Source organism: Ruditapes philippinarum, unplaced genomic scaffold, assembly GCF_026571515.1.
Source record: "Ruditapes philippinarum isolate M1 unplaced genomic scaffold, ASM2657151v2 ctg5299_1_1_1_1, whole genome shotgun sequence".
NCBI classification, from domain to species: Eukaryota; Metazoa; Mollusca; class Bivalvia; order Venerida; family Veneridae; genus Ruditapes; species Ruditapes philippinarum.
Window position 1 is genome coordinate 75,897 of NW_026855873.1, and position 26,246 is coordinate 102,142.

The 26,246-nt window shown below is 32.8% G+C and overlaps 2 protein-coding genes and 1 long non-coding RNA gene across 3 annotated transcripts in view; 1 reads left to right on the forward strand and 2 right to left on the reverse strand.

The window, feature by feature from the left end:
* LOC132744673 (probable E3 ubiquitin-protein ligase HERC1) overlaps positions 1–12,360 on the reverse strand; it is a gene marked incomplete at its 3' end in the record, with an annotated part of 88,250 nt that extends 75,890 nt beyond the window's left edge. The window contains 13 exon segments of the mRNA XM_060733433.1: positions 254–419; positions 955–1,089; positions 2,643–2,817; positions 3,045–3,189; positions 3,507–3,634; positions 5,776–5,919; positions 7,069–7,165; positions 8,041–8,117; positions 8,522–8,753; positions 9,396–9,653; positions 10,401–10,499; positions 10,905–11,823; positions 12,216–12,360. Of these exon segments, the coding sequence (XP_060589416.1) occupies positions 254–419; positions 955–1,089; positions 2,643–2,817; positions 3,045–3,189; positions 3,507–3,634; positions 5,776–5,919; positions 7,069–7,165; positions 8,041–8,117; positions 8,522–8,753; positions 9,396–9,653; positions 10,401–10,499; positions 10,905–11,822 (2,574 nt within the window).
* A 2,197-nt stretch (positions 12,361–14,557) lies between these two features.
* On the forward strand, positions 14,558–25,531 carry LOC132744677 (proteasome subunit alpha type-4-like). The gene is made up of 9 exons (XM_060733435.1): positions 14,558–14,594; positions 14,739–14,780; positions 19,416–19,621; positions 20,147–20,224; positions 20,751–20,839; positions 21,323–21,453; positions 21,802–21,925; positions 24,155–24,307; positions 25,098–25,531. The coding sequence occupies exons 1-8, from the start codon at positions 14,577–14,579 to the stop codon at positions 24,289–24,291; spliced, it is 825 nt and encodes a 274-aa protein (XP_060589418.1). The 5' UTR covers positions 14,558–14,576; the 3' UTR covers positions 24,292–24,307; positions 25,098–25,531.
* LOC132744676 (uncharacterized) lies at positions 16,529–17,680 on the reverse strand. The gene is made up of 2 exons (XR_009627735.1): positions 17,271–17,680; positions 16,529–17,062 (listed from the first exon to the last, which is right to left on the reverse strand). It is a non-coding gene; the product is annotated as an uncharacterized LOC132744676 (long non-coding RNA).
* Positions 25,532–26,246: the final 715 nt, after the last annotated feature.

Below are 26,246 nucleotides of genomic sequence, written 5' to 3' on the forward strand. Positions count from 1 at the left end.
AGATAACATCATTCTATTGTCCTGAATGAAATTGTAAACCTATCTAGTACTATAAAAAAGATAATGCTATTTTTCATAAAAAAGCTATTAACAGATTAATAGATTTACAGACACATACTTTGTTGCAAAGTTCTGAAATTTTAGACAGAAATTCACTAAATCTTGGTTTGAAAAGATCAATTTTGAAGTTATGAAATTATGGTGACATCTTTTTCTGATCCACAAAAAGTTACAAATAAGATAACATGATCACCTGCTGAATTGAATCTGGTGCCTTCATGTCAATCAGTTTAAATAAGAGATTCCTCAGAGGTTTGGCCTGGTCACCGAGCAAGTTTCTAGAGCAGCCTGCATTCTGTGCCAGAGACAAATGTATACACAGCACCTTCAGACAAAGCAGTACAAAATACTGGTGTTCACTAAAATAAAAACGAAATACGAGTTCAGTAACAATTTCTGTATAAGTGGTGACAATATAAAACATATATTTGAATAAGACCATCCATGGATACTTTACAGAGAATAACCTAACATTTGTAACCTTCTTCCTGAAATTACTAAAGTGCAATTCCCATACTCATAGCAGAACAGATCAGTCATAGAAAAAAAAAGAGACTCCGAGATTGTTACTCCGTTTATGTAAGTCTGTGCAAAATAAAATTTCATAATCATCACTAGCTATGTTTTTGCAGAATAATTACTCTTATTGTGAAAAATGACCCAAAAGGGACTGAAAATAGCACAAACATATGATTTTCAATGTATTTCCGAGGATATTCCTTATCTTTTATATATATTTCTGTTTGAAGTGCCTCTGATACTCTGATGAAGATAATTGAGATCAACCAACAGATAGAGCAAATTATATTATGTAAAAACAATAAACCACAATTCGCCAAAGAAGACGCTTAATAATGAATGTCTTCATATGGTGTAAAATATTACTTAAGTTACCTTGGAGTTTGGAAAGGCATGGGGGCCAGTTCAATATCAAAGCTATGACAATATCTCTCTAGAAACTGACGTAGAATGTAGAATGTCTCCTCCTGTATGTCCACACAGAATGGTCTATGTAAGGACATCAGAGGTCTGAAATATAAATATATGTATATACAAACTAAACATATCAACATAGTTACACAGATACCAAGTGGTCTGTGATATATGTATTAAGTGATATTATACATAAAAAGATATACAGTAGAACTTCTATGAGTCGAACTTCGATTAGTCGATTTTCTCGATGTGTCGAAGAAAAATGAAAGTCCCGATTTTTTCCCCTATATATACCTTATAGAAACCTATTTATGAGTCGAGATTTTATGTGTCGAATTTTTCGATGTGTCGAAGTTTTTTCGTTGTCCATATAAAGTAAATCTAGTGCAATTTACCACAAATAAGTCGAAGTCGTTCGATAATTTTGACACCTTCGATCTCGAGATATTTTTCGCACCTTAGCTGGCTGCGAAGACGATTTCCAATCAACTTGTGTGACAGGTGTTAATTACACAGCCGTGTGTTCAAACAGCCTTGTTTGCGATAAAATGTGTGATAAAATGCTTTAATCGTTTCTATTTTAATTGCCGTAGTGGTAATTGACAGTAAACAGTAAGAACTACTTTCATTTGAAAACGGTCAAAACATCGGTGACCCGGTGTCGCGTGAGAATTACACGCGAAATATTTATTATAAGCTGATTTAGTTATCGCCCTTTCGTATTGTTACGCCTTTTGTAACTCTATTGTATACGTTAACGGGTAGTCCAAATAATTAGCCGTAAAAAAAGTTATTTAACATTCTATATTTATCATTGTACAATGTAAAATATCAGATTAATGATGGAAAAACATGAAATAGGTTTCGTTATAGATATTATAATTAGAAGTAGTCACGGGTCGAAATTTTATCATGGAATTGAGAGAAATTCATGAGTCGAAGTCCCGATGTGTCAAAGTTTTTACGCAAGTCCCTTCAACTTCGACTTACCGAAGTTCTACTGTATTTAAGTATTTAAGAAAATTGTTACAACTTATTACATTGTACATAGAAGGTTGTTTAATTCATAGCATTCAGTATCAGTTTTTATTAGTATTTCTATCATAGACTGGTGTCTTGAAATTGGTACCAATACCTTTTTATGTTTTCCCATAATTATATTAGTGCCAACTTCAAAGCAAGAATTAATTAGATAAGTATTGAAATTGTTCAAAATATACTCATCAGCAAAACCTATCATCAAGAACTGAAATGCATATCTGAGACCTACTGGCCTAACACTCTGATTCTTTGTTAAGAGGGTCAGCCTTCACAGATTTCTTATGTGAGCAAATGACATGAGTACCTATTTTCAAAGATATCACATTTAAAGTAGTTTTACTTAACCTTCAATCAAACCTTAATAATACTCATTTATTTATATCCATGCACTCTACTCCACTAACAAATACCATTACTATGATAAGCCATCTGAAGAAATAACCCTAGACTTTGAAAGATGTTGCAATTTTTCACCCATGCACAGACTCAATAAAACCCAGCCTGCAATTTTCATGTAATTTTGTTGCGATTAATGTTTCCGAGGATCACGCTTTATCCAGATTTGTGTATCACACACACTCGCACACACACACACACACAAATACCTGTCGGATGGTATTGCTGTCCATGCTATACTATGTGAAGTTCCAGCTGAGATCTGATGTATTGGTGCTTTACCGATGTTACCAGTCACTTTCTTAGGCCGTGTTATAGGACTCTGTGAGTGACCCTGACCGCACTGACCCATGGCATTGTTACCCCATGCATAAACTACATTATCTGTCAGAATGCAATGATAATGAGAAGATTTAAACTTTGTCTTAAAAGTATCTATAACTAAAAACTCAATAATAAACTGAATTATATTTAAACAATTTAAATCTAGTGTGAAATGCTTCTACCAAAACTGTTCACAGAATTAATAGACAATATGATGCTGGGTGAGTAGGACAGCCCAAATATACTTGAAAATGCTATGCTAAAAATGTTAACATTAAAATACCCACCATGAGTGAGAGCAAGGCAATGATTGTCTCCACACACAACATCCACCAATCGTATTGAGTTAAAGTCTTCCAGTAGGCGGGGTTTGAGGGCTGTGGCATCAGGAGAGCCACACCCAATCACAGAACCACATCCCCATGCATACAGCTGAAAATATAAAACTGAATTTCCAAATAGGAAAAAACATGAAAACACTTATATGTAGATTTCAAATATTTAATGCCTGTACCCTTACAAAGAGTTACAAAAATTTATGTTCAAGAATTGATTATAGAATTAAAAGAGCTGACATCACTTTAAACTCTCTTACAAAATTGCCTCTTTAAAGAAGCAAAAAAAAACTTTACAAAAAATCAGCTTAACAAGAACAAGCTAGACACATAAAAAGAATCAAAGAGCCATCTCAAAGTCAAAATTTTGTACAGCGAAATAAACTGCATGATATGTGGTATTTATTATATTACCTGACCAGTGGTTGTAAGTGCCAGAGAAAAATGACAGCCACATACAATTTTTCTGATAGTAACACCTGCTAAACTGTCAATGATCTTTGGTTTATATTGTCTGCATGTATCCCCATGGCCCAATTTCCCTGCAATATTTAACAGAACTACCTTATATAGTATTCAGGTTGACAGCAAACAGTTTGTTTAATAATGAAGTACAAAAATTAGGGATGTCTTAACTTTTTCAAATTTTGTGGAAGATTGTTTTTCAGTTTGTTTTTCTGGTTTCTTAACATATTTTAACACATTTTTGATCATTATTCAAGAGTCAATCCACCTTACTGATTTTTCTGGATAACTAACCAGCAGTCTGCACAAAAAACTTTTTTATGGTCATAGACATTCGGGCTTTGTCCATCAAAATATCATATAGCCCGAACCAATTTTAACTAGCCCGAAAATTCTAACAAAAGTTGTGGCCAGGTTTTTTAAATTTACTTAAATCTGGAGAAAATAATGCAAAGTGATATCACTTGATTAACATTTATTTCTGATATTCTTAGACAGGGTGTACAGTAGACTGAAACTCAAGGGTCAAATGATTTCATTTAGCTTATGGCATTGTAGCTTACTTGGAAAAAAAATAATATGTGTATCCATAAATACAACTGGTGTAAATGATTTTGTTTATAAATTATTTCAGAAAATTTCGTACCAATACCTTGAAAAAAATCAACATTTCCCTCAGTGATTGTGTATGTAATTTTCGGATCTCAAAACATTGCTAGACTGTTGGACTACACTCCCTACATTTAATGCTAGCCAGACTGGGGCTCGGGCTTTGCCTATTTTTCGCAGACTGAACCAGTAACTACCAATTTCCATATAAGTGACTTTTAATCCCACATAATTTCTGAATCAGCAGTGAGAGACAAATGACCATTAGAGTCATTGTCCAAGATAACTTGTCATAGAAACTTCGCCACACCCCAGAATCAAACCAGCAACCCAACAATTATTAATCTGATACTGTCCCTATTAAACTAAGCAATGGACAGATTGTTTTTAACTTAAGTCATACATGCCATAATTTTGGACAGCTTCCGGGACACTTTTCATCGCGGCAATAATGGATGTGTAGGCAGTTGTGGAAAAGGAGGGGTGGAAAAGGGGGTTGGGGTGGGTGGTTGGGGGGGGGGGGGGGGGGGGTGGTGGTTGTCAATCGTATAACGTTATTAAATTAGGACGACTTTCTCCTGAATTTTAATGATAAACAGTTAACTTACTAGTTTTATAAGTAGTCTTTTAGGTCGACATATTTATCATTTTATAGTATTTCTTTATTTCATTTATTATTCCCTAAAAGCAAGTAAGTTGTAAGTTATAAACCCGGTGAATGGGCGCAGCCATGTTGTTCACCCGTTATATCTTAAAGTCGTGATAATTACTACATGTCACGTAATGCAATTCTTCCAGTCATAAAAACAAACACAGCAAGGTGATTTATTTGACACCTTTAATTTTTTATTTGATAGATATATTTACATTGTTTGTAATAATTAGACTTTCGGCAAGTTAGCGATTGATCTAAAAATTAATGATTATCGGGGATTAACGATAATTGTTAAGGGCCGTAAACCATTAATTAACCCGACCATTAAACGCTGCCGAATTCAACAGAGAATGTTAATTGCCGATGCATGAAGAAAGCTATTGCCGAGGGGAATCGACAGTCGATAATTGGGGGGCTGTATATTGTAAACTTGTAAGTGTCAACGTTCCTGTGTATTATGTGTACCAGGTCAGAATATGTTTTACGATCGAGAGGTGAAATGTGCGAGATTTGATTTAAGAAAATTTATGAAAATTTTGCAAAATATCATGATTTTTTTTTCCGGGATCAAATCGATGCCCGGGACATCTCCGGGACAGACATCCGATTTCCGGGACAATCCCGGGCATCCGGGACGTTATGGCATGTATGCTTAAGTATTAAACCAAATACACATAAATGAAACTCTAAATTATTGCTAAATAACAAACATGTGTACAGATTTACAGACATCTGGGAAAAAATCATTTTGTTAAACATGGTCCATAGTAAAATAACATCAATTATTTCTATATAGAAAGTTTATATCAAGTTGTTTTTTGTGTGCAAATAATTGGGGGTTAATTAGTTCTATTAATAGCACCGCTATGTTCTGTTATCATTAATTAATATTTCTTTCTGTATAAGGAAGCTTTCTTTTTTTTTTATGAGAAAAATTAAAGAAAAATTTCATACCACTATCCCCACTGCCAAAAGACCAGACAGTTTTTCCATCTCTGGCCACAACAATGGTATGTGAACTTCCACAAGAGACCTGGGATATGAGAGGGAGATCCTTCACTCTAGTTGGTAGATTCTTGCTGCTACTGTCACCATGTCCTATATCAATGTAACATAGCATCATTACATACAGGATATTAGTTTGTTTATGGATCATATCTCACTTAGAAATTCTAAAAAAAATATTTCTACAATGCAATGCCAAAGCGAAAATATAAAAAAAAATTCTGACTTTATTCTGTTTTCATATTTACTGGAATTTTTGTTTTGTTTTTTGATGTTGTTTTTTTACATATCATACATCATAGTTTTTTAATTAAAACTAGTCAAACATAACCAAAAATGGCTTAAAATGATGCTAGTTTATATGACTTACCATCATGTCATTACAATTTTTATCTGTTGATAGTTGTGCAATCTACATTGTACTTGCATCAACTTTTAATATATAAAATGGTAACCAAAGCTCTATACAGTCAGGACTCAATACATCGAAATCCATTATACTGACAAATTCAAATAACGACAGTGAATTAGTGGGAACCATTTTTTTTAACGTTATTATAATCCTTTATAACGGAAAATTCGTATTCCGACTCCGACACAATAAAATTGGAAACCAAACGTGTTTTTTTCTATACAATCATTACCCGTTAAACTGACACTTTGTCAGTCAAGCGCGCGTATCATAGAGTCGTGAATAAAAGCTGCAAGGTGTAATAAGAGGTATTTAAGCTTGGTCAGTTGATTGTTACACCTTATTACAATACCAATGTGTTGTTGTCAGCTGAATTTTGTTACACTTGCCAACTTGTGACTTTTTTTATTAAAATCTCAAGCTGTACGTCAACTGACTATTTAACTTTTGAACAAAAAAACTAGATCATTTCATATAAAGAAAGTCCTATCATTGTGTGTGCTTCTTATGATATAAATTTTTATCATTTTCATATCGCATATCAATCTTTAACTATTTTAGTTGTTATTATTTTAATTAAGTTGTAGTTTTATGTTATGATATGTAATGTGTATAATAAAGTTAACACATAAACACAAAAATCTATTTCATAACAGATGTTAATTATAGATCTAAATTACATAATGTTCAGATACCAGTGAATAAGCATATCATTACATGATGAATGATGAAATTGACTATACTGACATATTCAATATACTGACATATCCTATGGGAACCAACAGTGTCGTTGTAATGAGTCCTGACTGTACTTAAAAAACTTTCCTTACCTAATCTACCATAATCCCCTTCTCCCCAGGTGTAAAGTTCTCCTTCTTGTGTTACAGCAGCACTGTGCCGGAATCCAGCCGAAACTTGAACTACAACCTTTAAAGAGAAATATTTTTTAACTTAAATTAGTCAAACAGGTAAACTGGCAACATTTTAGCTTTCTCTACAGAAAGACACCAGGTGCTCCTCTATGCATCCTTTCCCAAAAAGATAGAAGCATCAATCTTCTGCAAGCAAGCTGAATAATTTCCTTGTATGAAGGACTGCAAATTTTTATCTTTATCCAAACAAAAACTTAACAGCCTTTTAAATGACATTTACCGTCACTTGACTGAAATAAGAAAAAGTTTAACATGGACATAGAACATGGGTGAACCACCATACTTTATTGTTTTGTCAGTTTAAGGATGAACAGTGAAACAGCAGCACAGCTGGAGGACAAACAAGGATGTCAACAAGAGCTGTCGGTAGGACAGCAACGCTCGACTATTCTTAGTGCTTGATAGTAAAAAAAAATGCTTGATAGAGTTACCTCCTCCTGTTTACAGGTTGGGGTCATGATGGTGAACAAGTGTGCAAAGTTTCAAAGCCATATGTCAATGGACTTTGAAAATATTTGAACTATTACAAAAACTTTAACGTAAATTCTAAGTCGAAAAAGGGGCATAATTCTGTCAAAATGCTTGATAGAGTTACCTCCTCCTGTCTACAGGTTGGGGTCATGATGTTGAACAAGTGTGCAAAGTTTCAAAGCCATATGTCTATGGACTTTGAAAATATTTGAACTATTACAAAAACTTTAACATAAGTAGTTACGCCGACGCCGACGCGGAGGCCGACGCTCGGGTGACTGCAATAGCTCTACTTATTCTTATCGAATAGTCGAGCTAATAAAAAAATTTAATCACAAGATTTGAAGATATGCAATTATTTTTCCATATTTTTTGAAGAAATGTTTGGGTAATACTTACAATGCCAGAGAGACCTGTTATCTGCTTTGGAAATTTTTGAGTAGAGTTGTTGCCATGACCAAGCTTGCCATAGTCCCCTATGTGAAAAAGAAATTATCTTTGCTAGTTAAAAATCCACATGAAGTATATGTGTGCTAAAATATGTACTTTTGTAGCCATACAAATTTACATATATATTTATGTTATCATTCAGAATTTTGTGTAAGTACACATAATGGTAATTCATTCTACATTTTCTGTAAATTACACCCAATGATAATTCATTTTACATTCCCTGCAAGTGACATCCAATGGTTATATACTCTACATTTCCCTGAAAGTTACACTCAATTTTCTATATGTATCTATACATAAATACATTTGTAATACAATTTGACGAAATAATGTATTGAAACAGCCACACCTCAATTACTCTAATTATCATCATTCCTACTTCACTAAATAATTAAGATCCTAATGCAAAACTTAAAGCTGTATTTACCATCACCCCAACTGAAAACTTCTCCATTTCTTGATAAAGCTAGAGTATGACCATCAGAGCCTTTTGAGGAGGACACAGCCTTCATGCCACGATCTTTAGGAAATGTTAATTTCTTTGGAACAGATTGGTTTGATGAATCTCCTAGTCCAAGTCTACCATAACTGCCTTTTCCACATGCATTTACATGACCATCTTTTGTTATTAAGAAAGTGCAAAACTGACCGGCTTCAACCTATAACAATATACATGTACATCCAAATAATTCATAACAAAATATATAGGGTAATCAATATCAAGCATGTATTACTAAATCATTAAATAGAAAAGGTTTTCCCTCTTAAAGCAATTGAAAACTTTTACAACTCATCCAACCCTCCTGAAAGAGTATCTTGTGACCAGACGTCTTTGAACTGTACGGTTCTGCCTTCTGCAGGTTTGGAGCAATGAGCAATTTATGTAAGAAACTTTGTTTCAATTTGTTGGTTTTACAGCGCACAAAAGCAATTAAGGCAATATGGCATTTCGAACGTCTGGTGTTACAAACTTAAAGCCACATCAGGGGTCAAAACAACCTTACTTGCAGCTACTGGAGCTAAGGAATGCATAGACTCAAGTAATTCAAACCCATTAGGAATAGAAATGTATGCCCTACTGTACTTAAAAATCAAAACAAAGTTTCTTCACCAGGGAACAAAAAAGAGCTTCTTTTCTTTTAAATTTCTGGGTTACAGTAAGCTTTGTTCTGATTCTGAAGAGGTTAGTGCTAAATACAAGCAATTTTCCTTTCTTTAAATGATAAATATAAACACATACGGACAGTAATAGGTCCTCTCCAGTGATATAGTTTAAAACATACCTGGGGACTAAAACATACCTGGGGACAATCCCTGAAGGATGCAGAGAGTTTTGGGGTCAGAATTTTCTCTTGGCTACCCTCAGCCAGCTGATGAGTGCTGTTACTTCCCCAGATATACACATCACAGGTATCAAGAACTGAACTAGATGTGGAGGTAGAGCTAGTTGAGATCAATGAAGTGTAGCTTGACCCACTTGTTGGCACACTCTGTTCACTGGGTTTTGTCAAAGGTATATGTAGGTTGGAAAGACTAAAATCTTCGGCTAAATGGTATAGCTTTAATTAAGTAAACAAAAACATTTAGTAATTATTGATGATGAATGAGAAACAGCTCTTAAGAGTATTTTCAAGATGATGAATACAGGCTATGGTTTCTAGTTTTTGTTGTTGAGTTATTCACTTAAGTTAAGTCTAAATTTTCCTCAGTATTTAACACTTGGTACAACACGTTTTGCATGACAATAAAAATAACAAATCTGTCTAATTCAATAAAACTCTAATTGCTTTTTACGTAACAGATAGTTTCGTTTAATGTGACAATTACTTGTATACAACAGCTTGAAGTGGACAGGTCAAATATTAAGGTAAATGACATGTAATATATCACAGAAATACTAAGAAAAGCACAAAATTAAGATAATTTCCTGCAAACATTGTTCTACATAAATACTGATATAGAGAACAAAATACTCATATCAACAACAAATGTAAACTTCGTCTTAAATTCATAATCCTATATCCTCCCAATTTATCATCTCTGCTGAATTCGTCATTAAATTCTTGTTTTCCCAAATGGAGTTTTTTAAAACTTCACAAGCAACTCATAAACTATGACTTTTGAAAAACTATGACTAAAATCTTCTTATATTTGTAATACTACAAAAAGTGCAAATAACATATATCTATATAATAATTATAATCTTACAGATTTCTATTTTGAATTTAAAAAGAATATATCCTACATTCTAATTTCAAGATCTCTTTTCTTGACAAAACAGAATTATAAATTATCATGTTTCTAACCTGTTCCAAAAGACATACAGCAGCATGATATGAAGGGACATTCCCTTCTTCATCTGTTTTTGGGCAGTGATCACTTGACAGCTTCAAGTCAGGAAAACCCTAGAAAATATCAAAGCTTCAAAATATATTTCAAAATGCTCTCAAATTCCTATTCCAAAAGCAGTTGATACAACAGTTTCACCTAGCAACAAAATGTATATTGAATAATATTACTCATGAAACAACTGTTAATTTAAATATGGTTTTCCATCTCAAAGTACTCATATACTAGATAAAACATAACATTGATATCAATTTGCCACAAGGATCTTCATTAAAAGTCTTGATCTTCTCATATATGATTCTTGAATATTATTGAATTCTTTTTAACCATGCGTTATCATGGTGAGGAAATCTTGGTTATGTTAAATTTGTAACTTAACACTAAAATTGCAAGCATCTATCCCAAAGTTAAAAAATAAATAAAATTCCTAGTTAGCAATGAAGCATGTTATATAAACTTACAGCAGATTTCATCATCTGACTGACAACATCTTTAAATAAATGCCATGATATTGTATTCTCTGCAACTCCACCCTCTTCCTTCTGAGTCATGCTTCTGGGGAGTGTCATCATTGCAAGCTCAACCCACTCAAGAAGACATTTCAAAGATCCTCTCTGACTGGCTAGCGATAACATAAGTTCTGAGGACAGTTGGCGACCCTGCTTGTCTGCACCAGACGCCGAATTGAATACAGTTTTCAGGAAACATGCTGTTTGATTTAAAGATTTTACTCCAAGACTTGTTAACTTGGATTCATTTGCAAGTGACAGTGGTGGAAGAGCAACAACTATGTCTAATGCTGTTGTCAAGACATCATTACAAAGACTGGATGCACCATACATGGATGACAACTGCCAATTCTGCCGCAGCAACGAAAACAACAGTCCAAGACCTGTCTGAACACCAATCTCAACAAGAGCTGAATTTCCACTTTGTGATTTCTCATCGCTCTGATTTAAACCTGGTGGCTTAGATTCACCTACTAAATTCAAATCTCCAGTAATATTAGACTGTGTATGACAAGTTTTTACTGTTGCATGATAAATCCTTTGCAAAATCGCTATTCTTTTTTGCAGATTTTGAGCAAATGGCGAACTTTTCACAACAATCTCTGCTAGAGCTGACTGACTTGCTATCAATGCATCAATAAGATGCTCTTGTTCCTCTGCAGTTGGCGCATCTGCCTCAAAGTCAGGAATGTTTGGGCCTTTCAGATGTATAGTATGTGGGATCTGAACACATATTTCTTTTGTTGTTACAAGTTTTGAATAAAGAGATTCCTGCTCACTTGAATTTGCAATACTTTCACAATTTTCAGAAACCCACTTGGAATTCAAATGATCTGAAAAATTGAACTTGACTTTACGCTCATTACTCATCCTGAAATAGAACAATTACCCAATAATTAAGCACTTTTATCATAATAAACGACATCTCTTTTCACCAAAGAGTATGCAAATAACCTTGGTTAATGATTTAGACTAGATTATCTATATGAAAAGTTCAACATCTTTTAGTGCAAAAATTCTTTCAAAATGGGGTTTTCCTGAGGTTGATAATGCCAATTATAAGCCCCAAATATTAATAGATTATATTCATTAATGCTGTACAAAGGTAAAGTCTAAGTATGTTCGTTCACTCTTGATACAATATTAACTTTATCTGTTTAAAATGCATGAAAAGGAACAAATAAAAAAGTATCCAAAATTCGGTTTTATCCGAATACTTGTCAGAATGAATTGAAAAACTTCAATTTCAAAATTTTGAATCACCTGTACAAGCGTTAAATTTCGTATGCGAAGTACTGAATGGTGCCATGGAAATAAAATAGTTTTGAAAATTTCATAAAATTGTATCTAAGCTAACTGTGACAGTAAAAAATTCGTCTGCAGAATAACAATCTTAAAGATCTTCTTGATTTATGTTGCAAAAATAACATTGTTTCATCGATCAAAGAGGTGAAGTCCATACACTTTACTAAAACAAATTGAAAATCGTTTAATTATTAACATGTTTGCAAATTTGTTGATAAAAATGTTGTTTTTGTTAGATTGCTTTTTTTATTTTATTGACATTAACATACATTGACAGTTTTATCTTTTTAATTACATTTATGTCCCTGGTTTTGTGGAGGATTTCTACCAAAAAGTGCTTATTTTGTCATTGTAAACTGATGATCTATCAAGGTATCACAAACATGTTAAGTCTGTTACAGCTGCATTCCTTTATAAAAAAAACAGAAGGATTGATACCAGGCTATTAATTTTCTACAAGATTGTTGATGGACTGATTCGTTGCCTCCTTATATTATACCTCCTACCTTGCTCATTAGACACATGCATCCCTTTCTTGTAGACACATACAATATATGTACACTGTACTCCATATTTATCTACTTTCATTTCACCCAGCAACCATTATACTTTGGAATTCTCTACTGGCCAACGTTGTACCAGCCACTCCCCTAGATCAGTTTAAGAGTTTTAAGAGTACACGCTGTTTTAAGTTTTAACTGTATATTTCATCTTTTTAAATCAACTCGTTTTAAATTTCTCACAAATACATTTTGTATTACTTTATTTTCTCCCTTTGATTACTTGCACAGTCACGCATAGAGATAGATAGACATAATTATGTGCAGATGATTATATATATATAGATTGTTCATAATAAAGGAAAACAGTAGACAATTATAACTTTTACCAGAATGCAAAAATTCTGGAATAGCTGGGACATAAACGGATATCCCAAAGAATAGGGAGATCTGCCGCTCGAGAGTGAAAACCAACAAGAACAAATGCATTCATGAAAATAACAGACTTGGTTTCTTTGAGATTGGTTTAATAATGTGGTGTAAGTACCATGCGGCCACGAGCTTACTATAAATTTGCAAAATTTATAATTGTAGACCTGTATGAATGTAAAAATACAACAATTAATTTGTAATCAGTTTTATTTACATGAACATCTACATCTACATTATACTGCTTCAAAATCGTTAATGATTACACTAAGCAGGTGCGTTGTCTGGGAATAGCTGTTGAAAACAAATGTGTTAAATGCAAATTTATAGGTACAAGATAATAGCAAGTTAAAAAGAGAACTACAATGTACAAGACTGAGATAAAAAGTTAAAAGCAAAGGTGACTTAGAACTAGCTGGTAAAAAGGATGCAGCTGCAGCTTGGAAGGACACGGGAAGGCCATTTCACAGACGAATACTTCTGGGGAAAATGAATAGGAGTGGTATTACATGTCCTTGAGTATGGTATTAGGTAGTTCAGGTTTCTAGTGGGTGTCAGAAGGTGATGGTCGACCCTCATTCGATTTTGTAGAGTATGATAACAGAGCTGATGTTGCGCATCTGCTCTAGAATTTGCCAATTTAGATCACTAAACATTTTAAATACACTGCTGGTGTAATTGTAGTCGCTGTATACATATCTGGTAGCTGGCCTTCGAACTTGTTCTATTTTGTATACCAGATATTTTTGCCAAGGATGCAAAACCGTGGAACAGTATTCTAACTTGGGGCCGTACATGAGTTTCGTAGGCAGTTGTTTCTTTAACCTATTTGTTGGAAGTTTTAACATTTCTTTTTATAAATCTGAGTGAATTGTTTGCTTTTGCTTTTATGTTTTTAATGATTGGTCCAAGATAAGTCTTTACTAATTTTTACACCTAAATATTTTGCAGCCTCGGTGGATGTTATAATAGTTGTTGACCATGTAAATTATAAGGGAATGTTATTGGATGTTTCTTGCGGCTGATACTAAGGACTTCACATTTTTCCTGGATTTTAAATTCCATGGAACAATCAGATTCCCAGTTTTCAAGCCTGTTGAGACCTTTTGGAGGGTTTGAACGTTGCCATTGCCTTGTTGATCTTCATTCTTGTTTGTTTGTGCATCTTGCAGTTGGGTTGATTTGATTGTTAGATATACTATTGTATTGCAACTGAAACATCAATAGAATAGAAGAATTTAATTGGATTTTTTTAATTATCCGCTGTCATGTAATGACCATGTAATAGAGAAAGTCTACCCAACGTGCAACAGCGATTTTAAAAAAGGAAGGGCTTCCCAACATAGGAAGCTATATATCGTCAGTTGGTTTTTCTAATCAAGTGTATCGAATGTCTCCCGTTATATCCGTATTTTATTTATTTTTTTAATCACGAAAAAATAATATACATTTATTTCGTTTGAAATTGAAATTGCTTATCATTATTCATATCAGTTATTATTCATATGGTTATATTTGTTTCGTTTATATTTTCATTTTTTAATATTCGAAGCTGAGAAACAATACAATTTTGCTAGCTCTACACAACAAAATGGTAAGAATGAGAAATCAAAAATAATTGATCGTGATTTTACCTAAGATTTATAGGTAGCTTTAACATTTTGGTACCAGAGTAAAGTCAGAATTAATAATAATATTACTTCCATTCATATCAAATCAGTTCGCGATATGACAATGAAGAAATATCTATGCTAATACCTGCCGGCCGGCTCTGTGTCATGTGTAATTATGTGGGTGGGGTAATCATGATGCATTGTAATTAGAGTCAAATCGTTCTTAACCACAACCTAGCTCATGTTAAATCAGTCCACGAATATTTTAGCCAATTTAAAAGGTCCTATCTGAACAAGTGTGAAAACCAACACGTTTTAGGTGTGCATGGGAATTATAAATTAAAGAAATGCCCAAAGTTGGTTAATCAATTAAATGCAGGTACGTTTATATACCTGGCTAATGCAGGCCAATAAATCTGTAAGACTGGGTCTAAAGTATTTTCGTTAAGTCAGTGTGGCCCCAAAATAAGTCTGGATATGTTTATAATTTCATTTTTCTTTTCAATTGTTTCCTTGTGGGCTAGATTAAATACATGTAACACATTGTCATTGCAAATAAATAAGCGATTGCTCTTTGGGCTGACACAAAAGCTGAATTTAATTTCAAAAATATGAATAATTGTGTGAAATTTAAATTATCAGAACTGAATTTATTAGATGGAATTTATCACAGTATGACAATATTGAACATTTATTTTAAAGACATTGTATTCATCATTTTACAAATACACCGATTTACAGTTTCCGAACTAGCAGACAACAGGCTATTCTTAACAGTAGAATTGCAAGTAAAGATAACCGGTTGCGTATCTCACTGTATCACAGATATATAACAACGGATAGGAAACTCTGAAAATAGACCAGAGTCCGATTCAGACCCACAATCCTTTGCGCGCTTCGGTGATAATTGGGCTTTACCACTAGTAAGGCCCCCACTGTTACACGTTTAAACGGATTCGTTTTGATTTTCATTTGTAAACGTTTACGATATTTTTTACCGTTTAATCAAAATGACCATATAATTCTATTGTCTTACAAAATAAATATCTTAATCATTGCCTGTAATCATGAATTCTATCAATTCTCATTAATTTATTCCAAAGTAAAAAATGGAAAATGGGTGTTTACAAGTCCCTTCAGACAACATACCGTGCATTAATCACTCGTGACATAATACATTTTTGTAAAGTTGTTTTTCCTTTGATCTATCAAATGAGCAAAATGGGGATACAATGCAGAAAACGTGTGCGGACTCAATCGTGATGAGCCTTGAACATTATTTATTTGTACATGTATTAAAAATAGAAAGTAAGTCAGAAATTGGTGACTCGAATACATGGTGTAGTATAGTACAAAGAAATACCACCGTTTAAATGGCATCTTTTCGGTTTTTAACAATCATGTAAACGTTTACAAAAAATTGTAAACGTGGGAGCCTTACGCGCTAGTCTCCAATTTTTATGCTATCGTTTAACTTCGGCGATATCCGTGAATTATTGCTTAGGCCACATTTAAAAAAGTCTTTGTTTGCTGTCTCCCGACCCTACTTTTTAGAGTTGGGTAGGTAGGTAGGGATTTTTTTTTTTTTTTTTTGGAAATACATACATGTTTTTGGTTTGATTCTGTTTGTTGGAAAAAACGGTTTAATAAAAATGCGAATAAAAATTTTTAAAATTGATATATCTTACTTTTTATTTCAGTTTGTATATCTTTCAATTAGTCAATACAAGAAGTATAGTTCTTTTTAATAAAAATACATGTAACAAAAGCAAAATTTCAAACATTCACCCAACATGTGAGAGGATGACTAAAACACACAAATATACTCAAATATATTATGCAAAATAACTACTGAACAACAAAAGGCATCATTATACATCAACAGTTTAAAGTCTGCTTACATTTTATTTTCACTGAAATGAATAGTTAGTAACACAACCAGAAAAACAACTTCAAACACTAAGCAACTTCAGACAAGTAAACAGTTAAGCCACAGTATACCAACAAAATTTAGGTTCACAGTATTCATTTTTTATAGGACATCTATGGGGAATGTCTTTCTTGTGGACATTGATGCATTGCTCATAAACTGGAAGTACAATCCTAAACTTTGTTAACAGTTCTGGATTTCTCTGTGCTTCTGGCTCATCACAATGGGCACAAATATCTGGTCGTCCAATGTTGGAGGCACAGTAAGGGAACTCCACGTGAGATTGGCATGACATCTGCAGTCATACAAACACTCTCCCTTGCAGAGCATCTCCTATGAAAACAGACAGAAGGCTAGACTTTATGCAATACAGATTTTGCCAAAAATGCAATTATTTTAACTTTTTTAATTATACAAACACCATGGGAAATATGTAAGAAAGAATAAAATCAGGTTTCTACTTTCAGTTGATTATGTAAAAACATTTTGACATCACTATTTCAAGAAAATAAGCACAACAATGTGCAATACCAATACTAACCATCAACTGTAATGACTGAAACACAGTTGTAATCAAATTTCTCAAGGTTGTGTTTTAGAGATCATGTTTCCCTGTCAATTTATTCTTGGAGTAAATACACCTTGGTTTATCCGCATTCAGTGCCTTGCATTTTGAGCCACTAGAAGACTATTCTTAAAGCCCTGCAATAATGAGAAAATGTGATAAACGAGTGCTGAAATGGTTCAAATACTAAGACAGGTGGTACTGAAAACAATAAGATTAGTGCATTTGCTGGTTGAAGAAAATGATTTAATATTAAAAAAATACTGGTACTTATAAATGAGTGAGTACATACAAGAAACTTTATTTATTTACAAAAACTTTATTTTAAGTCGATTACATGAGCACTCAGTAAGTTTTAAACCCAAACCAGTATTTAAGCATACCGTAAGAACATGAAGAACGTCCGATTTTTTTCGGGTAAAAATCCTCGACGTCATTCAACAGATCGACCCATGCCCAGACAAATTCATTCTCGTGGAGGTTATTTTTCAACAAAGTTGAATAAACGTAATAATAAATGTTGACGAGATGATAAAATACTCGTCTTCTTGAAGATCTTCTAACTTTCGTTTTGCAAAATTGTAACGGATGTGTACACAATCGACTTTTACCCGGCGGTACTTGATAGTCGATACACGTGACGAATAATACGCGGGAACCAGAATACTACACGCCGTTATTGAACGGATATCGGTAAAAATATGCGGCACCAAAAAAAAAAAAAAAAAAATGGTCGGGGAGAGCAAATAAAATTTTTCGGAGCACAACGTTTTTTAAGGGTCGGTCGGGAGACAGCAAACAAAGCTATTTTTAATTTAGGCCTTACATTGCCAACATGGATTTTCATTGGAGAAATATTTGTGTGGAAAAGTGTGTTTTTTACGTGTTAGAATAAATAAATATTGCTTCTTATATAAGTAGAAAAAGTTTAGTCTTTTTTGTTGATGTACCTCCGGGGATTTAATATGGCGGTACTTTGGCTACTTTTACCCAAGATGCATCAAATCTCGCAAAATCTCGCAACATATGATAACTTGTGGGAACACAATTCCGAAGATACTGATTTTAACTGTGTGACGTCACAGTCTCTTCTCCATCTTATATATATTTAGCTCCATGACTGTATAAAACATAAGTACAGTCATGTAAGATGGTTTGACTTGTGGTAGGTTTAACCGTAAATTTAAAAACCTTTAGTGTCAAACTATGTGTTGAAATATATGCTGAGAAGAAGCTAAGATCACAAGCTTTTCATTGGTGTAATAAATTTTAAAATCGGACATTAAATCGCACCAAACTAGCGGTTTAAAAATTGCTAAATTTGCATTGTTTTGGCATTAAACTTGCTCATAGATATCAATTTTACTCAAAGAGATAAGGGAAACAACTAGTATTTTTCACTTGTATACCTCGGTTATTTACATAGATCATATAGAGACTGTCAATGGGTGTATTATTTGGATTATTATGCACTTTTTTTTTTGAAAAGAAAAAACAAAAAAATAGAACTAAATAAATATTAAAATGTGGCCCGGCTAAACAAAGACAGATTGATTTGGGGCCGGATTGACAAATTTGCAGACAAGTTCATGTCTTTATCTGTAAATATTTACATTGCACAAATATTGTTATACTATTTATAGTTTTGTTTCAATATTACACAGTCTGACAGATTCTTTTGTGGTCAATCTAGCTAGATCAAGCATTAACACACTTGGAAATATACAAATAACATAAAAACTTTAAGGATTAAATGTTTGCAAAACTTGAAAAGTGACATAAATTTCACCACAAAAATAATTGACAAGTCTTAGGGTAAATACACTTAGCCAATCAGATAGCTTGAAGTGAGTGCTGTTAATGTTGTCTGTCATAACAAAAGACAACTTTCATTGGAAGCAATAACACAGGACTATTCAGTGCATTTTGGAAATAGAAAAAGAAAAAAAAAATGAAAAATTTCATCAAGCAATCTGAAACTCTTTTTATGGACCTGTCTCCCTGTCACATGTGACCTGTCTTTGGTTAGTAAGTTAGACAGGTTAGTCCCTTGGAAAGTCACATATGATAAGTTTGGCTGTATCTTCCAAATGGTAAATAGTGTCTTTTTAACTGTTTCAGTCTCGTCGGTATGATTCAAGAACAACAATCTTTTCCCCTGAGGGAAGGCTTTATCAAGTTGAATATGCAATGGAAGCTATTGGACATGCAGGGACGTGTTTAGGAATATTGGCAAATGATGGTGTCCTCCTTGCAGCAGAAAGACGAAACACAAACAAACTTCTTGATGAGGTTGCATACTCCGAGAAAATTTATAAACTGCATGAGTAAGTCATATCTTCAGTGTCATATTTCTTTGTTTGTAAACATAAGTACATGTATATCTCTTAACTTTGCATGTATTTCATTATATCAACTGTAGCTTGGCAATGCTGGCCGTAACTGATTCTAACCATAGATGCAACCATTGAAAACCAACATCAGCCGTCACTTCATTGCCTACTGATCATGGTCTACTTTATGGGCTTTTCATTTAGTGTATAATATGAAAACTATCCTTGTCCAGGTTGAAAATAATTTCAATTAGCATGTCAAGGGTTAATTTTGTAAAATATTTCACAAGTAGTTCAATTGACAAAAATTGGAAAAGAGATGATGGTACATTGTTTACAGTTAATTAATCAAGACTTAAGACTTAAAATTTTTAGGAATAGGAATGCATCTACATATACATGCTTTTACCTTATCTGATAATATATTGTATATTTTTCATTGACCCCAAATTAAATAAATTGCACTCTTTTTTGAAAAGACATTTGATTGATTTATTAATATTTTATACTTTGTTTCAGTGACATGGTATGTAGTGTTGCTGGGATCACATCAGATGCTAATGTTCTTACAAATGAACTCCGTCTTATTGCACAAAGGTAGATTGTACAGATTTATAGTAATACATTTGCAACTGTCTCTGTGACATAGAAAATTAAATGTCAAACGTACATATACAAAAAAAAACCGGAAAAAAGTATATTAACTTTTCTTATTAATGTATTATTATGTTTAAAAAAATTGTTGTTATTGTCTTAGAGTTAGAAATTCTAAAAAAAATCATGACTGAATGAATACCTAACTACACACTGAACTATCATAGTAACTGTATATTTGTGAACTATGTCTGTTTGATTGATCAGGTGTATTTTAACATTTTATGTAACAAGTAAATTTATGTATATCATTGACATCTGTAAGTTTGTGTGGGTTTGGATCCTTTTAGGAATTTTGATTTTTTTCATGCGAGGAAGCTTTCTAGCTTACCAAGTTTGCTCTTGCCTGAATTAATTTATATAAGTACACATTAAAATTCCTCCACCAGATAAGGTGGAAAAGTCTCTATAAGATCTGTTTAGTACTGATGTGACCTAAACTCTACAAAGGTATAAATGTGCATTTTAGGTATTTGTTGCAATATCAAGAACCGATTCCCTGTGAACAGATGGTAAGCACCCTGTGTGATCTCAAACAAGCTTATACACAATTTGGAGGTAGGTTTGATAACATTTCATGAAATTGATTTAGTAGAAAATTAACCAAAACTTATTGAATTCAAGAAAAACAATACAAGTGGAACAAACAATCAACACAGGATAAGTTTTAAGGTTTATTTAATGATGATAACCGACGTTTCGACTCTCACGAGTCTTCATCAGGGTTATAAAATTGAATTCAGTTTAAATAATAACTAGAGGTGTCTGTGGAAATAAGTTACCTATTTATTTACTTGAAGAGAAAAGCCTTTTTACATAAATTATTTGAAAGGAAAAGAGTAATTCATTGAGTTACATTCTTTGCTAAATGTTTTGTAAGAATTGGTGTTTGAAGTTGATAAAAGAATTTATGACATCACAATTTCTTTAATCAACTGAAGGAAATAAAATGCTATAATAGAATAGATGATATTTATCTGACCTTTTTTTATAGGCCCTTATGGGAACTTTTACAAACATTCTTTCCACGCTCTTATTTAGGCAAAAGACCATTTGGTGTGTCATTATTGTACATGGGATGGGACAAACATTATGGATTCCAGCTATATCAGAGTGATCCCAGTGGTAACTATGGAGGTTGGAAGGCTACATGTATAGGGAACAATAGTGCTGTAAGTGTCACTTCAACAATAATTTCTTTCTCAAAGTTAGCTTATTTTAAATAAATATTTGTTTGTGCATCCATCTTTGATTATTTAACCTGGTGGTATTAGTGGGAAAACTGGTTTTGTAACATTTTCATGTAACATTTTTGGCTCCTTAATATCTTGGGAGTAATCTGAGTTTACATGAAAATTAAGCAATTAACTGCAAAACATTAACTGCTTCATAAAAACTCACAAAGTTGTTTTTTTATTTTTGAAAATTTTTATTTTGTGTAATCATGATATAAATTGTAATATTTGTTTATTATGATAATAATATATGATGAATGGACATTTTGACTGTCTTTTGTTTAGAATGCTGTATCAATGTTAAAGCAAGATTATAAAGAAGGGGAAACAACTCTAAAACAAGCCTTACAGCTGGCAGTTAAAGTTCTTAGTAAAACATTAGATATGACCAAACTTACATCAGAAAAAGGTATGGCCAGGTTTAATCATTTTTGTTCTATTACAAGTTGACAATTCTTTTAAAGTGACATTATGCTCCTTTTTTGTCAAGTTTAGTTTAACTTGTAATATATAACAAGAGATATGACTATGAAAAATGTTAAAGCTGCATGCCTTCAGATGTGCCAAAATATTTAAAGACAATCAAACTTGAGAAAAATGTATTAAGATTAAGAAAAGTAAATAGATTCCAGATTCAAATTTTAAATTATATGTTATCTGCTTCTTTGCAGATTTTGACCTCTTTTTTTAAACCCCCAAAAACAAAGTTGGGGGGTATATAGGAGTCACCTGGTGATCGGTCGGTCGGTCCAGACGTCCTTTGCATTTTCCTTGTCTGGAGAATAACTTGAAGACTAATGGTTGGAATTCAATACAACTTCATACAATGGTCAAGCACATTGAGAGGAAGTGCAGTGCACAAGAACCATAACTCTATCTTCACTAATTACAGAGTTATTGCCCTTTGCTACTTTTCCTTGTCCAGAGCATAACTTGAAAACTACTAGTTGGAATTCAATACAACTTCATACAATCATCAAGCACATTAAGAGGAAGTGCAGTGCCCAAGAACCATAACTCTGTATAGAGTAATTATTGAGTTACTGCCCTTTGTTACTTTTCCATTGCTTTTTTCTTGTCTAGAGCATAACTTGAAAAGTACTATTTGGAATTCAATACAATTTCATACAATGGTCAAGTATATTGAGAGGAAGGGCAGTGCACAGAAACCATAACTCTTTCTTGACTCATTTAAGAGTTTTTGCCCTTTGTTACTTTTTAATGTCCAGTGTATAACTTGAAAATTAATGTTTGGAATTCAATGAAACTTCATACAATGGTCAAGGGCAGTGAGATGAAGTGCAGTGCAGAAGAAGCATAACTCTATTTTGACTCATTACAGTTATTGCCCTTTGTTACTTTTTTATCAAGTGCAAAACTTGAAAATTAGTAGTTGGAATTCAATACAACTTCATACAATGGTCAAGCGAAATGAGAGGAAGTGCAGTGTACAATAACCATAACTCCATTTTCAGTATTTGTAGAGTTATTGCCCTTTGTTCCTTTTCCTTGTCCGATGCATAACTTAAAACTAATGTTTAGAATTCAATGCAACTTCATACAATGGTCAAGCGCAATGAGAGGAAGTGCAGTGCTCAAGAAGCGTAACTCTTTCTGGATTTATTACAGAGTAATTCAATAAAACTTCATCAATGGTCAACCATATTTTAAGGAAATGCAACATACAAAAACCACAACTATCTTTAATTGCCCACAACCATAACTCTATTTCAATTTTTTAACAAGGAATTCTGTTACTTGTAACTTCCTCATTTCCGAAGCAGTCTTGCGGGGGTATTAATCGCATTTAGTTATAGTTCTAGTTTAAATTAAATTGGATTGTAAGCATTGTTTGCAATACTTTAAATTATTAGTAAATTACTTTCATCATTAATTTCACAATTTTGCACTTCTTACTGACGATTTTAATACAGTTTCAAAATTTTCATGAAAATTAGTATGAATCTGGAGGCATTCTGCTTTAAAGGTAAACTATAAGAACTGCCTTACTTAAAAAAAAGAAATTTTAAAAATTGAATGTTACCAATACATTCCAGGTGTTATGTATGTAAATATCATTTGTATACAATGATTATTGATTATTTTTTGCGTAGTAAAATATATAAAATTGAATGCAATTATGGGAAAATATAAAGTTATATTTTGGCATTTGTCTGTGACCTCCTAATTTGCACTATGGGCATAATGTCATTTAAATTTGAAAAACGGTTATAAAACAATATTTAAAATTCAGATCCAAGTGATGGTGATATAACAGAATGTTCACCTGAGACAGGTGATATAATCACTAATGCCCCAGTTAACATTAGCTTGTCAAGGGTAAACATTCAGTTCTATCACCCTCTATAGGAAACAGAATAACTAAAACCCAGCACCGATTAAGTGGGCCTGTTTGGTACTGTAAGCAGTTAGAAATGTGGTGTTGCCATGTAAAATTAGGGATTTTCACTTTTTGACATGATGTAAGGCTATAAAGAGCAGTATTGAATACACATGTTTTAAGGCAACCGTCCTCACCGATATCCGTATATAATGACAGCACAGTATGACCTTGTCCTTAAATTTCCAAACTTATCCATGATAAATAGAAACTAACACAAGACATTTTGTCTTTCAGTTGAATTGGCAACTTTAACACGTGAGGATGGTAAGACAAAAATTACAGTGCTAGACAACAAGACAGTGGATGAACTTATCAAAGTTCACGAGGCTGAAGAAGCTAAAGAGGCTGAGAAGAAGAAAGAGAAATCCTGAATAAATTAACAATAAGGTATGTAAAATGTAAGTAAAATGTAGATAAAAAGAAAGAACAAGTTGCATTGGTAGTTGTGTTATTTCTATTGATGTCTGTAGATTGTACCATGTGACTGTCTAATATAATTCTTGTATTTGACACTGTATTACAATTATTTTTTGTCAAAATATCATTTAAATTACAAAGGTTGTTTGTAATTAATACAAAGGTTATTTGTAGTTCAATATCAAAGTTACCAAAGGAATCACAAAATAAGTGTTAATACTCTATGTAAATGGTTTAATCTTCCAATAAGATGGGGTGAAATTTCTCCCTGACAATTGATTTTGGATATTGCATTTAATTGTCATTTATTCCTCAATCAGTTAATCACTTGCAGAGAAATTGGTAATTGCTGGTAAGTTATCCAGGAAAGTCAGATAGATGGTTCAACTGCCATGTTATGACCAAAAATATTTGTATAAATCAGCATTAAACCAAACATACAAATGTTGTAATTTAACAAATTTTATGTCTGTGTAATTTTGAACACAGCTTGAAAAGTCAGACTGGCAACCAGTATTGTTTTTTTCAGCAGTGCACTGGTACAAAAATCTGTCTGTATTGAACAGGTTTGACAAACTGTACATGTATTTTGAAGCATACAATTGTTTAATATAATTATTTCAAGTTTTCTTATGTAACTTCTGAAACAGTAAATCAATTTTTGAAGAAACATTTCTTTTATCTTTTCATATACATGCTATATAGTGATAAACTATTAGTGTTGAAAAAATTAACTTTATTCTTTGAATTATTTTTTCAGATCTGAAAGGTTTTAAGACGTCAAGTTTCTCGCATATTGTAGAAAGTTGACAGCAGATGTGAATCAAACAGATGCATTGTTCTTCATTGGATATTAAAATCATTTCGTTTTAATACAACACAGACTACTTTGTAATTTTCTTTCATTTCCTTTATAAAAAAATGATAGTCAATAGGATTTAATATTTTATGGGGGAAAAATGTCTATATATTGAAAACTTGACTTTTGTAAGGAAGTAAAGCAGTAAATAGAAAAGTGAAATTATTGCAGCATAAGTGTCTATGATATTCTTAAAGTGCTTCTTGTATGAAAAATTAATTCATATAATTTACATTTATATATGTCTGAACTGTCAATAGTTGTGTGTAAACTTACTGTTAATGTTTGACAGATCATTTTGAATCTACATTAAATAAATATTTTGATCAAATGTCCTTGTTGTTGCTGTTGTACCAATTATAGTTGACATATATATAAGATACATTGTTTACATTCTAGTAATCCAGGGTGGCTGTTTTGATCCTGGGGTGAGACAAAACTTGTACTCATTTGTCTCTTTACAGCTGATTCAGAAATCGTGTGTGATTAGTAGACTCTCACTAACAGTTAAATTGAGAATTAATGGTTATCTATGAAAGTCAGTTTAGTTGATTGAGTGCCGTGATACAAGAAAATATGGACGTGAAAAAAAGCCAGAAAAACAAACTGATATTTAATTTAATAAAAAAAATGTAAAATTTCAGGAAACTTCCACATGGTAAAACTTGTTTCGAGGGACAAAGGTTCATGCCTAACAATGGGTACGTTCCTGATCATAAAAATCTACCAGTGGTGTCTTTCTTAACCTATGGACCAATAGTGGAGCTTAGTGCTTTGATAGTCTAACTATTGTACTTGGAAGTCAAGAGAATATGTTACCCGTTGATTCATGTATGGGCAGTATCTTGGCTCCTTGTATTTTTTTAACTTTTGACATGCTGAATTTACTAAATGGACTTGTTATCCATAGTCGATTTGAGGATATGATGAAAATTAAATTTAAAAGTAGTTGGCCAATAGTATAGTACCTTGTAAGTCTACATGTTAGTGCAGGCTGACCTAGGACTAGTATACTGATGTCAGTTCAAGTGGGTTAAGAGTTTAAGTATT